We start from the raw sequence: 15213 nt of genomic DNA, 5'->3' as shown, positions 1-15213 counted from the left end.
GTTCTTTGTTCTCCTTCTCTCAATTGCTACAGAAGTTTCCAAATCTGTAGCCCTGCCCCAATCTCTCCCTGTATCTTAAATCCATTATAGGTACAACATCAGGATAATCTTAACTCCATTTTTATTTTTATTACCTCTTCTTTTCTTCTCTCAAGGTCTCATAGAGGCCCTAATTTTCTCTCTGATTGATGCGGAATCCCTAAAAATAGGATCTAAGGCTTTATCTAGTTGACTTTATACCCTAGTATATTCTGGTTTAGGATAAATCCCAAAAATCTAGCACACAGCTCAGTGCCTCAGCCTTTAGCCAGGGGCATAGCACAAAGAGGCACTAAATCCTTATAGAATAAATGAGTGAATTATCTTTTCATTTCCTCTTTTGCATACATCTCTCCTGATCCTACGTGTATGTTTTCACAGATAACATCTTACCAATCTGAAGAGAACTTTTCTTTCTGACAGGTCAGGATGTTTAAAGCACTTGTTCTCACTGACTTCTTTTATGAAATCTGAGATTATAGCCAGTTAGGATCTAGTCACTTAAACCATTCTCCAATATTTGTGCCTGTCCCGTTTTCTGTTCAAAGGGATGCAATTCAAGGTCAAAGAACATGTGAACTGCTTCCTTGTCATTCTGGGTACTCAGGTAGAGCTTTCTGTACATGGTGAGTACTGACTAAATACTCTTCAATAAATCTTCTCTTAAAGGGCCAGTCAACAGATCTAAGTCAAATAGCACCTACAAATTAGTGATTTTAGACACAGAAATCAGTGGGTTTTAACAAGTTAGGGCATAAATACGAGTAGGATTTTGAACTGAAAGAATTTCCCCTCCCCCACAAAAAATTTGGCTAGCTATATTTTCCATTTCCATTTCCAGTTAACACATATTTTTGGAATTCTTTTCCCCCTCAGTATAGCCCTATCATATAAAAATAAAAATGTATAATAATCAACAATAAAAAGATAAAGTTCATACACAGAATTATGACATCAAGGTCATGTGACTTTTCCACTCATTTGACCCACTAAACTGCTGCACAGGCCACGTGGGAAGACAAAGGTCAGGGGATATGCCTTAGGAGGAGAGTCACTGGACAAATAGCAGGGAGTGCTCTAGAGAGGAAGAAAGCACAGACACCAGAGCTCCACATTCTGTTTAATGAGCATGTGTCAGCAGTGTTTTTCTGAAAATTGTAGTTTTTTTCCTTTAAATCCAGGCTATTTTCTGAGTTTTTTTGCTTTAAGCAGTCAGTATGGACATGCAACTCCAAAAATATATCAGAGAAATACAAAAGATATGATTGTTGTTTTTATGCAAGCCTTCCCAAATGAGGCAGGTGGACAGAGCAGCAATCCCCACACACTGGTCCAACAGCATGTCTGTTCTGACTCGACAGCTTTGAGGTCATCAGTCCACTTCATAGCCCTTGTAGGGAGTAGTGATTTTCCATCACTAGAAGCATGGATCAGATGAAATCTGGTAGCCAAGATCTAAAAGACTTCATGACTTAGCCTAAACACACAACTATTTTCCAACTTTTTTTTTGGAAATACTTCCAATTTCTGTATTAGATATTGGAAGTATATAATTATAATTAATCATTTTAGCTTGAATTTTGGGAAATAACGGTTTATGAGAAGTATATTTTGTTAGAGTTTATGGGAGTTGCCATGAAACACAATAATTTGGGGGAAAATAAAAGAGACAATTTGTGTTTACTGGGCCATGGATGGATGACTGACAATGGATGATATCACTAATAGGCAATTATAACATCCAGCATTCCTAAATGATTTAATAATTTGTTTTGAAGAAATATAGTTTCCAAAAGAACAAAAAGACAATCTAAACATTTACTGGGATAGCTGTGTGCCAAAATAAGATAAAATAAAATAAAATAAAATAAAATAATAAAATTAAATTAAATTAAATTAAATTAAAATAAAATAAAATAAAATAAAATAGATAAGTAAAGAAATTAATGCCAACCTAAAAAAAAAACCAAATATTTAGTCACAAACCTAAAAATGGTACGGGTTCCAAAGTTTGTAAATGAATTATTTGCAATACTCAGTGTATTTCCTGTGGAAAAAACATTTCCTATGGGAATGTTGTAGATAGTAGTAGGGCTCCCCTTGTAACCCACAAAAAAGTAGGTTAAGGGTTAGGAACACATATGATCGTAAAGTATAATGGTAAAAGAACATGAACTTTACAGAGCCAAAGACTCAGGATTGCAGTGGCTCTGTCATTTACCGGTAGAACTGCCACAAGAAGTTATGTACTACAGTCTCCAGCAAGAAGTAAGCCTCCCAGAGCAGCCTCTGTCTGGCCTACACTAGGGAAGCTGGCAGCTGGAGCAACTCTGCTGCCCCATAGGGAGGATTTCCCGTCATGGGGAGCCCACCTGTATCCTGGTATGCTCAGGTGGGAGGCTTATGTGTAGAGTTCATGTCGAGGAAGATTACCTCCCACATGGCCCTGATAGAGTTAATGCTGTCAGGTCAATATGCTGGGGCAGCGATACCATTTAAAACTGTACTATAGTCTTTTCAGATTCTTGTAATTATTTTTTTTTAAATTTATTTATTTTTTAAAAGATTTTATTTATTTATTTGACAGAGAGAGACACAGCGAGAGAGGGAACAGGGGGAGTGGGAGAAGCAGACTCCCGGCTGAGCAGGGAGCCCGATACGGGGCTCCATCCCACGACCCTGGGATCATGACCTGAGCCAAAGGCAGATGCTTAATGACTGAGCCACCCAGGCGCCCCCAGATGCTTGTTATTCTAAAACTTAGGACTAAAATGAGGTTCAGCCTTAATAAAGATAAGTTTCATGTGAAACTTAAGCTTTTCACACATGTAGATACGCTTTCTAAATATCTGGGTAAACCTCCCCCTACCCCCAATCTATAAGGCAATTGCATTATAATACAGCTACCTTTTTATAAACAAAAGGAAGCATTTGTTATAAGACAAATCTGCATGGATCAATGTTCTTTTGTCTATCTACCCAGGGTTTATAGGACTCTTTCCATGAAATACATGTTTTTCAGGAAAACAAGCTCTTGGGCAGAGCCATCACTCACCTGTACAGTACCATATGAAAGCCAGATGAGACATGGAGTTATGGTCTCTGGGAGTGCTGACTGCCTACATAGGTCAGTCAGGACAACACTCAATAAATGCTCACAATTTAGAATGACCATGGCTAGAATGTTCATTATGCAAACCACTGGAAGATGCTATCAATAACTGCTTCAAAATCAGAACATCATATATTCATGATGGGTTTTTTTCTCTCTCATATACTGGTATAAGCTCAGATGTTACGATAATTAGTAAAAAATTAACATCAAGAGAGTTAAAATAACACACTATTCAAGTGAAGAGAGATTACAATAAGAGAGAAAATTGCAAATACACTGTTTACACTAATTCTCTAAATGACTGAATAGTTTGATTAAAAATGTTTCTTCTTTTCCCTAATTTATAGATTTAGGATGATTATTGGAGATGTAATAGCCACAGTTTGGACCAAATCTACATACCATTCTACCTTGCCTATCCAAAACCACATTTTAAGGTAAGGTACCATGAAACTTGATAGAGAACAAAACTTTCTTACTATGGAAAGCAAAAAGATGTGACAACTTAAGAATTTTGTTTAAAGCTTATAAAATGCCTTTATAGTAAGTTATATTTTCATTTACATAAACTGACTCATGCAAAGCTATCTTATTTTTTAACTAGGAAAACATATAAAAAAATCTTAGAATTAAAACACACATACATAACATTTTTTATCTTCTTAATTTTTAATAAAATTAGGAATCACTAAACCTGCATTATTGTTTTTGTTGCCAATTATAATTTTTCCCCTAGAAGTACTTTATGGGCTTGACTTAGCTCTGCCCTAGTTTTACAGGCAAACTCTAGGATCCTAGTTTATTGTCTTTAAAAATAAGAGATAAGGGGTGCTTGGGTGGCTTCAGTTGGTTAAGCATCTGACTCTTGATTTTGGCTCAGGTCATGATCTTAGGTCATGATTTCAGGGTTGTGAGATCGAGCCCCAGCTCTGGCTCCATGCTCAGCAGGGAATCTGCTAGAGATTCTCTCTCTCTCTCTCTCTCTCTCTCTCTGCCCCACCCCCCGCTTGTGCTCTCTTTCTCTCAAATAAATAAGTAAATCTTTTAAAAAAAAAAAGATAAAACACTAATAAAAGAACCAGCCATTGTAGCAAACTAGTTGCTATTACAGAGTGTCCTTACCTTCCTCTGGTAGCCTTCTGTAGAACCTTCATTCCCATCAGGCTGCAGGACTTTCCTTCCAACTGTTGGTCCTTCAAGATGGTGCCCTCAGAGTGCACTTCACTGAACATCCCATAGGCATCTTGCACGAGAAGGCAGACTCTACAAAAAAGTATTCACATTTTTTTAAGAGACAGTTTTTGATTCACTACAGAGGTCAGGATTTCCTTCTCCTTTGTTAGAAATCCATTGTAATCATCTTTCTGAATGGGTAAATCAAGGTAAAAGAAGTTGAATTCAAATATGCACTTTAGATTTGTACTTACAGGTGTTTGGATCACTATCCACAAAATACAGAAGGAAACAGAATTCTCTTTTGGCATAGAACTAAACCCTAAGCCAAATGTGGTTTAAAAGCACATAAAGAAGATCATCCTTTCAAATAAAATATATTACCCCTGCCCAAAAAGAGATTATCCTCTCTCCCCATTTTTATCCTGTTATAACAGGAAACATTTCTATTTCATATGGATGCTCAATACTGAGAAAAGCTTCAGTGTAACATTATGATAAGAACAATAGTAAGGGGCTTTCTCTGAGAAGGTACATATTTACAGACATGCATATCCCACAGGATAAAAAACCAGCATCCCTGCTGGCAGCAACACAGACATAATGGATATCCAGTGACATGATGGGATTCCCCCAACTTTTAAATTCAAAGGGTAGTACTTATAAAAACCTATTTATGATTGAATTTCCAATCCTCTCACTTCATAATTCAGGTAAATCAAGTGTTATTTATTATGAAATGACACATTCTCAGAAAATATTTACTGAAGCCTAAAAAAAAATTAGGCAGTAAATAACACCACCAAATAGACTGTGAGGAACAAAACTATTTTATTTTATTTATTTTTTTAAAAAAGATTTTATTTATTTATTTGACAGAGAGAGACATAGCAAGGGAGGGAACACAAGCAGGGGAGTGGGAGAGGGAGAAGCAGGTTTCCTGCTGAGCAGGGAGCCCGATGCAGGGCTCAATCCCAGGACCCTGAGATCATGACCTGAGCCGAAGGTAGATGCTTAATGACTGAGACACCCAGGTGCCCCAAAACAAAACTATTTTAAAGATGAGGGTGTACAGTAAAGTGCAGCATGTTAGGAAAGAACAGATGACAAACAATGAACAAAGGAATGCTAAATCTGAAGCAATGAACTTTGTTTTTAAAAAAAATTTATTTATTTGTTAGAGAGAGAGAGAGAGAGAGCACAGCAGGGGGAGTGGTAGGCAGAGGGAGAAGCAGGCGCCCTGCTGAGCAAGGAGCCTGATACAGGGCTCCATCCCAAGACCCTGGAATCATGACCTGAGCCGAAGGCAGACGCTTTACCAACTGAGCAACCTAGGTGTCCATGAAACACTGAACTTTAAATAATGCTTAGAAGCTAGACTTCCCAATTAATTCTTCCAGATCCACAGGGTCCCCCTGATTCATAACAGAGGCAAAGGTAAATCTTGTCTGAAAGAAATCACCTTTAATTTTATCATTAGTTGTCATGGAGTAAAATCAAATAAACATGTGCTTGAATAAAAATCTCTAGTACAGGGATGCCTGGGTGGCTCAGTTGGCTCAGGTCATGATCCTAGAGTCCCTGGATCGAGTCCTGCATCAGGCTCCCTGCAGGGAGTCTGCTTCTCCCTCTGACCCTCTTCCCTCTCATGCTCTCTGTCTCTCATTCTCTCTCTCTCAAATAAATAAATAAAATCTTTAAAAAGAATCACTAGTATAAGGAAACAAATCACTATGTGTGGGAAGAGTAAAAAATAAAACAATAGACCTCACGAGGACTTGACATATTAGAATTAAAAGATATAAAATACTGAATAACTATTTTAAAAAGGTAAAATCACAAAGATATAAATACAAAACAAAAAGCTGTACAGCATGACCTGGCAGATTTGAAGAATGAAACAGACTTTCAAAAAGGAAACACTACATTTATTGAAATAAAGAAGTTATTAAATAGGTGTAAACAGTTACATGTACCTGAAGAGTGTGTATGTGAGAACTGGGTTATAAATTTGAGTAGATTACCTAGAATGCATGTTGAGAGCTGAGATAAAAAAAACATGAGAGAAAAGAGAAGTACAGAGGATAGAATGAGAAAATCTTAATATTTGTCTAATAGGAATTTCAGAAGAACAAAATAGAGGAAGGAGAAGCAATAATTTGTACATTTAAAAACTGCCAATTTTCTCCCCAACTGATGAAAGAAATAAATCCAAAGGGGCGCCTGGGTGGCTTAGTTGGTTAAGCAACTGCCTTCGGCTCAGGTCATGATCCTGGAGTCCCGGGATTGAGTCCCACATTGGGCTCCCTGCTCAGCAGGGAGTCTGCTTCTCCCTCTGACCCTCTTCCCTCTCATGCTCTCTATCTCTCATTCTCTCTCTCTCTAATAAATAAATTTAAAAAATTAAAAAAAAAGAAATGAATCCAAAGATACAGGAAGAGAAACAAATACTAAGCAGGACAACTAATAGGAAATCCATCCTAGGACACATACTGTAATAAAACTAGAGAACATCAAACACAATGAGAAGATTCTAAAAGCAAAAAGGGTGAAAAGACCATCTGCAAAGGAATAAAAATTTGATTTACATCAGCCTCCTCAAAAGCAATGAATGAAGCCAGACAACAGTGAAATATTTTCAGAATTCTGGAAGCCATTTCAAAACTGTGTACCAGTAAAACTGTCTTTCATGAATGATGGTAAAATAAAGGCATTTTTAGATAAAGAAACACTGCACATGTTTTCCACCTACAGAGTCTAAAATATTTACTAGATATGAAGATAATTACTAAAATAATTTCTAAATTATGCATTTTAGGAAGGAGAATATTCTGGGACAAAGGTCTAAGATACAAGGACTACTCAGCATCACTATAAACAAATCAAAACAAACACAGTAGGATAAAATAACACCACCACCAATAATATCAATTAATGAAGGGGGAGCTGAAAAACTGGAAATGGAAAAAAGAATTCAAAGTTCCAAAATTACTGGATACATTACTTGATAATAAGTATTAAAACTATAGGGGCGCCTGGGTGGCTCAGTTGGTTAAGCATCTGCCTTTGACTCAGGTCATGATCCCAGGGTTCTGGGATCGAGTCCCATACTGGGCTCCCTGCTCAGCACAAAGTCTACTTCTCCCTCTGCCTCTGCCTGCCGCTACCCCTCCTTGTGCTTTCCCTCTGTCAAATAAATAAATAAAGTCTAAAAAAAAAAAAATAGCCCCAAACTGGAAACAAGACAAATGTTTAGTAATAGCTGAATGGATAAATAAATTGTGATATATCTTTAGAGTGGAATACTACTCAGCAGTGAAAAGGAAACAAACTACTGATACACGATGAATCTTGAAAACATTGTGCTGAGTGGAAAAAAAAAACTATGAAAAGTATATAAAAGGCAAAGGAAATCCATAGTAATAGCAAGCAGATCTGTCGTTGCCTGCAATTGGGGCCAGGAAGGACTGACAGCAGAGGGCATAGGAAACTTTTTGGGGTTATGGAAATAATCTATGTCTTCACCCACTGCTTAAATGGGTGCATGTTATTGTATGTATGTAAACTGTACTGCATGTAAATTATACCTTCAAAAAGTTATTTAAGGAAAAAAAGGGTGGAGCGCCTGGGTGACTCAGTCAGTTGGGCTCTAACTCTTGATTCTGGCTCAGGTCCTGGTCTCAGGGTCCTGGAATTGAGCCCCACATCTGGCTTTGTGCTTAGTGTGGAGTCTGCTTGAGACTCTCTCTTGCTCTCCTTCTGCTCCTCCCCTGCTGTCTCTCTCCAAAATAAACAAACAAATCTTTAAAAAAACAATAAAGAGAAAGGGTATAGGAGACAACTTGAAGAAGATTCCACTGGATAAACATAGGATAATTATGGAGAAAAGACAGGAAAAGTTATTGGTACATCTGGTTCCGATTCATTTTGCTAAAAACTGGCAAACAATGGGAAAGAATCAAATGCTTAAAAATCCATTAGAAAAATATTATGGTTTGCAAAGAGGCATTTCCCCTTGTCATTATACACGAACTTTCAAAGGCAAACGGTGATATCATCTAAGCACATGTTTTCTTGCACATCTTCGACAAATACTGAAAACCACTTACTTTTAGAGATAGCTCTCAGAGTATGAAATTATGAATATATTTGGATATTTAAAAAAAGGAAAAATACATTACTGACGTTTCATGAAACAAAACTTAAAATCTTATTCTTTTCATGAAATCTTCTCCATTATAAGGAACCAGATACAAACTACTAATTTCACCCTAAAAACATGAGGGTTGAAACTGCTCACATGTTCTCTTTCTGAGCTATAGCAGGTTCTCAAATACTCCTTCCATGTTTGAGAGAACGAATGAGGCTCTGTTGTGAACACACACAGCAAACTCACATAATACCTAATTGCACAGTGTTCACAGAAATATTCCTCCTTGTATTCAGTCACTAATGCATTCATTTGAAGCTTACTGGGCTTATACTTTGTAGGATATGTAAGGAGGGAAGGAGTCAAATAAAAATATAATTGACAATCAAATAAAATATTGAGCAACATTAACACCTAACACTAATATAATGTATTATGGCTAATTACAGCATTCTCATATTATCTATTTTATCCCTCAACTGAGGAAACTAGGCATTATTGATAGATGAGGAAAGTGAGACTCAGAATGTTTAAAAATCCTACCCAAGATAGTAAGGAGGGAGCAGAATCAGGTCTTAAATGCAAAGCACTTAATTTGGTATTTTTGTGCCATAATATCACATTACAGTAACAAGTTATATGAATGTAGAAGACTGATTAATTTTGCAGAGTGGAACTGGAGAAAGCATCCCAGAGCAACTAGCATTCTAGTCTGCAAGGCAAACACCAAGAAGGCAACAAGGAATAAACTCATGGCAAACTGCATGTCATAAAATCCAGAACATCTAAATCTAACCTTTATAGAGAGGCAATGATATTTCCCACTGCTAAGTCAAATTATTTAAGATATACATAAATTGTAACTAGTCCATAATGAGGCTACTAATCTAGAAGAGCTTTATTCACTCTGTAACTTTCAAAAGATACTTTATTTATTTATTTATTTATAGAGAGACAGGAGGGGAGGGGCACAGGAAGAGGGAGAGAGAGAATCTTAAGCAGACTCCAGCCCAGCACCGAGTCGAACGCAGGGCTTGATCTCACAACCCTGAGATCAGGACCTGAGCTGAAATCAAGAGTTGGACACTTAACTGCCTAAGCCGGGTACCCCAAAAAGATACTTTTAATGTTTGACAAGAATCATATTAGAATATTAAGGTCAGAATTTATGCATCATTTTAAAGGCTGCTAGTGTAATATAATGAAAAGGAAATATTCTTCAATTAAATCACTTGAAAACAATTTTATTAACTGTTCGATACTGTATGACTTTAACCTAAACCCCAAGAGGGAAAGAATGAAAGATTATTCTTTCATAATATTGTCTTATTTAAAACAGTATGCCATGTGAAAGCAAGGATGAAAGCATACATTTTTGTGTTGAATTTATAATGTCTTTTTTGGTCCACAGACCATTTCATATCATAACCTCTAGGAGGGAAGTACTTTAATGTTTTTCCCTCAAAGGCCTATTCACCCCCTAATTATCCCATCACCTGACTTGTCTCTCTGCTCCATGTCTAATTAGGGAGGCTGAGGCAGAACCTTGGGGAATCAGGCTTCATTTCCTAAGGAGGAAGCCTCAGGCTTCCTTTAAGAGTGTTCTTATATCAGCTCAATTAATGCCTGCTTGACTACACTGATGCATCCAGCACTGTTTTTTGTAAGCATTATTGTTTGTTAATATATGCAAAAGTCAAGATGAATATAAAGATCTCCATGGATCTGCTTTATAAAACTTAGAGAGAATTTTTGATTGCTTGTGTTTAAAAGGGAGAGATGAGGAATTAGCTAGTACCTTTTCCTTAAATCTGTTATATTTGCCTTTATCTCAAATAACCAAGGAATGGTGCTCTTGTTTGTTCTTCTGCCCTAGAGAAGAGATATTAATACTTTCTCCTTTGTTCATGCCTGGCCACACACACTCTCCCACCTTGTCCTGCTCACACAGCTGAAGCTCAGGGGGAGCTCACTGGCTCAGGCCTGAGGTAGAATAACCGTCCTCATGGGTTCAAATGAACTGGAACTGTGTTATTCAATAGACAGTCCAAACCAGAGTTAGCTCATCAGCAGCACAGAAAGAATTCCACCTTCTTGTTACTGCTTCCTGCTCAGCAAATACTATCTCCTACAATCAGTGCTTGTGTGACAGGTCTGAACAGAAAAGGGACCCCTGATCCAATTGTTTTTCCTGAATCACCAGAGATGTTCCCCATAAATAACATCATATTCAAAGGAACACAGGGAGGAAAGAAATGTCATGTTAGTAACTCTGGGACCCTAAAATGTTACTTACTGTATGAACTTGAATTTACTCAACATGGGAATAAAGGAACCTAACTGAGAGGGCTGTTAGAGCATTCGAGCAATGATACAGGGCTCAGCACAGTGACTGGCACAAATACAGCAATCTTTTTCCTTGGCAGGGTACTTAGGCCAATTTTATAATACAGTTTTCTCCATATAGTTCTTGAACATCTTTTTTTAGATCTATGCCTAGATCACTTATGATTGTGTTTGATATTTTAAATAGTTTTTTTTTTCTAAGATTTTATTTATTTATTTGACAGAGAGAGAGATAGCAAGAACAGGAACACAAGCAGGGGGAGTGGGAGAGGGAAAAGCAAGCTTCCCGCCCAGCAGGGAGCCCAATGCAGGGCTCTATCCCAGGACCCTGGGATCATGACCTGAGCCGAAGGCAGACGCTTAATGGCTGAGCCACCCAGGCGCCCCAATAGTTTTTTGTTTGTTTGTTCCTTTGTTGCTGGTGAATAGAAATACAGTCGACTTTTATATATTGAACTTTTTGTAATTCATCAATCTTACTAAAATTATTTGTAATACTTTTTATGAAGTTTTATGTAATCATTTCATCTATGCATAATGACAACTTTGCTTCAGCCTTCCCAATCCTTGTTTAATTATTTATCTTTTCTGGCTATACTATAGGACCTTCAGCACAATGCTGAAGAGAAGCCAATGGCACTGAGTATCCTTATCTTGATTTTGAATAAAATATCTTCAGTGTTTTACAATTAAGAATGATGCTTGCTATAGGGTTTTTTGGTTGATATCCTTCATCAAGTTAAACATTCTTAGTTTGCTGAAAAATTTTTTTAATCATGCATGGTGTTGAACCTTATCAAATGCATTTTCCATATTAACTGAAATGACTATGTTTTTATCTCCTCTGCTGATGTTGTAAATGACAATTACAGCTTTTTAAGTTATTTTTTATTAGATTTTATTTATTTATTTGAGAGAGAGAGAGAGCATAAGCAGGGAGGAGGGGCAGAGGGAGAGGGAGAAGCAGACTCCCTGCTGAGCAAGGAGCCTGATGCAGGGCTTGATCCCAAGACCCTGGGATCATGACCTGAGCCAAAGGCAGATGCTTAACCAACTGAGCCACCCAGGTACCCCTACAGCTTTTTAAGTTAAAACAATTTTTTACTCCTGAGATAAAGCCAAGATCCTATTTGCTACATTTTGTTTAGGAGTTTTCTATGTCCATGAGTGATAATGACCTTTAATTTTGTTTTTCAAATTAGATTTAATTTTATTTCTCATATCAAGACGATTTATAGTAGTTTCATATAATCAGTTGACATGGATTTTTTTCTTTGAAAAATCTGTGTAAGATTTGAATGACCTGCTTTTTGAAAGTTTGAAATAATTTAATAAAAAAATGAATTGGAGCTAGTGCTTTTCCTGGGAAGATTTTTAACTATCAACTCAATTTCTCTAATGATAATTGGGCTATTTGGGCTATTTTTTAATCGAGACATTTTGTTAAGATAAAAAAAAGATATATTTTCCTAGGGATTTGTCCATTTGGTCTACATTTTTAAATTAATTAATTAATTAAGATTTGTAGTATATATGTATATTTTATTAAGTTTTTATTTTAATTCCAGTATAGTTAACATACAGTGTTATATTAGTTTTAAGTGTATAATTAGTGATTCAACAATTCTTACAACATCGGTGTTCATCACAAGTACACTACTTAATCCCCACCATCTATTTAACCCATCTCCCCATCCACCTCCCCTCTGGTAACCATCAATTTTCTATAGTTAAGAGTCTGTTACTTGGTTTCTCTCTCTCTTTTTTTCCTTTGCTCATTTGTTTTGTTTCTTAAATTCCACATATGAGTGAAATAATATGGTATTTATCTTTCTCTGCCTTATTTTGTTTAGCATAATACTCTAGCTCCATCTATGTTGTTGCAAATACAAGAGTTTGTTCTTTTTTATGGCTGAATAATATTCGTTTGTGTGTGTGTGTGTGTTTGCATATCTTTATCCATTCATCTACTGATGGACATTTGAGCTGCTTCCATAATTTTGGTATTATACATAATGCTGCAAAAAACATAGGGGTGCATGTATCCCTTTGAATTAGTGTTTTTCTATTTTTTGGGTAAATACCCAGTAGTTTGATTACTGGATCATAGGGTAGTTCTATTTTTAACTTTTTAATGAAACTCCACACTGTTTCCACAGTGGCTGTACCAGTTTGCATTCCCACCAACAGTGCATGACAGTTCCTTTTCCCCCACATCCTTGACAACACTTGTTTCTTTTTTATTTTAGCCATTTTGACAGGTGTGAGGGGTATCTCACTATAGTTCTGATTTGCATTTTCCTGATGATCAGTGATGTTGAGCATCTTTTCATACGTCTATTGGCCTTCTGTTTGTCTTTGGAGAAATTTCTGTTCATGTCTTCTGCCCATTTTTTAATTGTATTATTTGGGTTTTGGGTATTGAATTATATTGATTCTTTATATATTTTGGATATTAACCCTTTATTGGATATATCATTTACAAATATCTTCTCCCATTCAGTAGGTTGCCTTTTAGTTTTGTTGATGTTTCCTTCACTGTGCAGAAGCTTTTTATTTTGGTGTAGTCCTAATAGTTTATTTTTGCTTTTCTTTCCATTGCCTCAGGAGATATATCTAGAAAAATGTTGCTACAACTGATGTCAGAAAAATTATTGCCTGTGCTCTCTTCTAGGATTTTTTTGGTTTCAGGTTTCACATTTAGGTCTTTTACCTATTGTGAATTTATTTTTGTGTATAGTATAAGAAAGTGGTCCAGTTTAATTCTTTTGCATGTAGCTGTCCAGATTCCCCAATACCATTTGTTGAAGACTATCTTTTTCTCATTGTATATTCTTTCCTACTTCACTGAAGACTAACTGACCATATAATTGTGGGTTTATTTCTGGGTTTTCTATTCTGTTCCATTGATCTATGTGTCTATTTTTGTGCTAGTACTACTATTTATTTATATCTTTGCTTTTTCTTTATGAATTTTACCATAGAATTACTTAACATTTCAAAGAGCCAACTCTGGGTTTTGTTTATTCACTGTTCCTTTATGCCATTAATTTCTACTCTTATGTTTATAATCTCCTATTTTCTTTGTATTTATTCTATTTTAACTATTTCTTGTATTAGAAGCTTAGCTCATTAATTTTGAGCCTTCCTTCTTTCTAAAGTGAGTTGTTTAGACTACAAAATTTCTTATACATATCAAATTTTGGCATTTAGTATTTTTATTATTTATCAGTTCTAGGAATTTCAATTTTCCATTATTGTTTCTTTTTTAATCCATAAGTTATTTGGCAGTTTTTAAGTTTTTTTTCTATAAGGATTTAAAATACATATTTTTTAAATTAACTCATTTAATTGCACTAAGGTGAGAGAATATGTTTTCTAATAATGATTCTTTTAAATCTATAAAGACTTGTTTTATGGTCTAGAAGATAATCAATTTTTATGAAAGGGCCAAATGAGAAGAATGCATATGGTCCAGTTGTTAAGTAGGGGGTTGTGTACATGATGTATAAGTCACGTAATTTAAGAGTGTTTTTCAAATATTCCCTATCTTTACTTTTTTGTCTGCTTCCCTGATCAGTTATTGCAGTGTTTATCCCACAAATCAGAAGATTAAAATAAGAATTTTTTCACAATGTATGTGGGTTAGAAATTCATCATCTTGATGGCAGTTAGTGCCAGACCCTTTACTATTTGCATTATCTTACCCTCAAATGGCTACAAAGAGCTAGGCTGGCTATTACTATCCTTACTTAGCACAAAAAAGACAGAAGATTAGAAAGATTTGGTATCTTGCCCAAGACTGTACAGCATTAAATAAGAAAATTCAAAAAATAAAATGAATATGTAGGGGAGCCTCGGTGGCTCAGTTGGTCAAAGGTTTGCCTCTTGATTTTGGCTCAGGTCATGATCTCAGAGTCCTGGGATCAAGCCCTGCATCAGGCTCCCCGCTCAGTGGAGAGTCGGCTTGTTTCTCTCTCCCTTTGCCCCTCCCCCTCCTCTCACGCACACAACTCTGTCTCTCTCAAATAAATACGTCTTTTTTAAAAAATCGAACCTTAAAAAAATCAATAAAATAAAATGAATACATAAACATATTTCATATAAATATCTCTTTAAATGTACAAAAATGGGAAATTATCAACATAATTTCCAGAGCTAAGTCTTTATCTATTTCAAGTACAGGTGAAACTGATCTACATATTGCTGTAGTAAACAGTAAGTCTAAAAAAGCCTGTGGTCTAAAAGAACTCTCTGTGCTGATGGAATGTTCTACATCAAGTGTCGTCTAATGTGGTAGCCACTAGCCACATGGGTCTATGCTTCAAATGTGGCTAATGTAAGGAACTGAATTTTAGATTTTAATTTTAATTAATTTAAATGTAAATAA

The 15213-nt window shown here is 36.0% G+C and overlaps 1 protein-coding gene across 10 annotated transcripts in view; it reads right to left on the bottom strand.

Annotated features, from left to right (window-relative positions):
• SPIDR (scaffold protein involved in DNA repair) overlaps positions 1–15213 on the bottom strand; it is a 563099-nt gene that overhangs the window by 69106 nt on the left and 478780 nt on the right. For all 10 annotated transcript variants that reach the window (XM_027596436.2, XM_027596446.2, XM_027596452.2 and 7 more), the window contains one exon: positions 4277–4417. In XM_027596436.2, the coding sequence (XP_027452237.1) occupies positions 4277–4417 (141 nt within the window). The remainder of the gene's footprint in view (positions 1–4276; positions 4418–15213) is intronic.

Source organism: Zalophus californianus, chromosome 4 (assembly GCF_009762305.2).
Source record: "Zalophus californianus isolate mZalCal1 chromosome 4, mZalCal1.pri.v2, whole genome shotgun sequence".
NCBI lineage: Eukaryota > Metazoa > Chordata > Mammalia > Carnivora > Otariidae > Zalophus > Zalophus californianus.
Note: the sequence above shows the minus strand (reverse complement) of the source record. Positions and strands in the feature narration are given on the sequence as shown.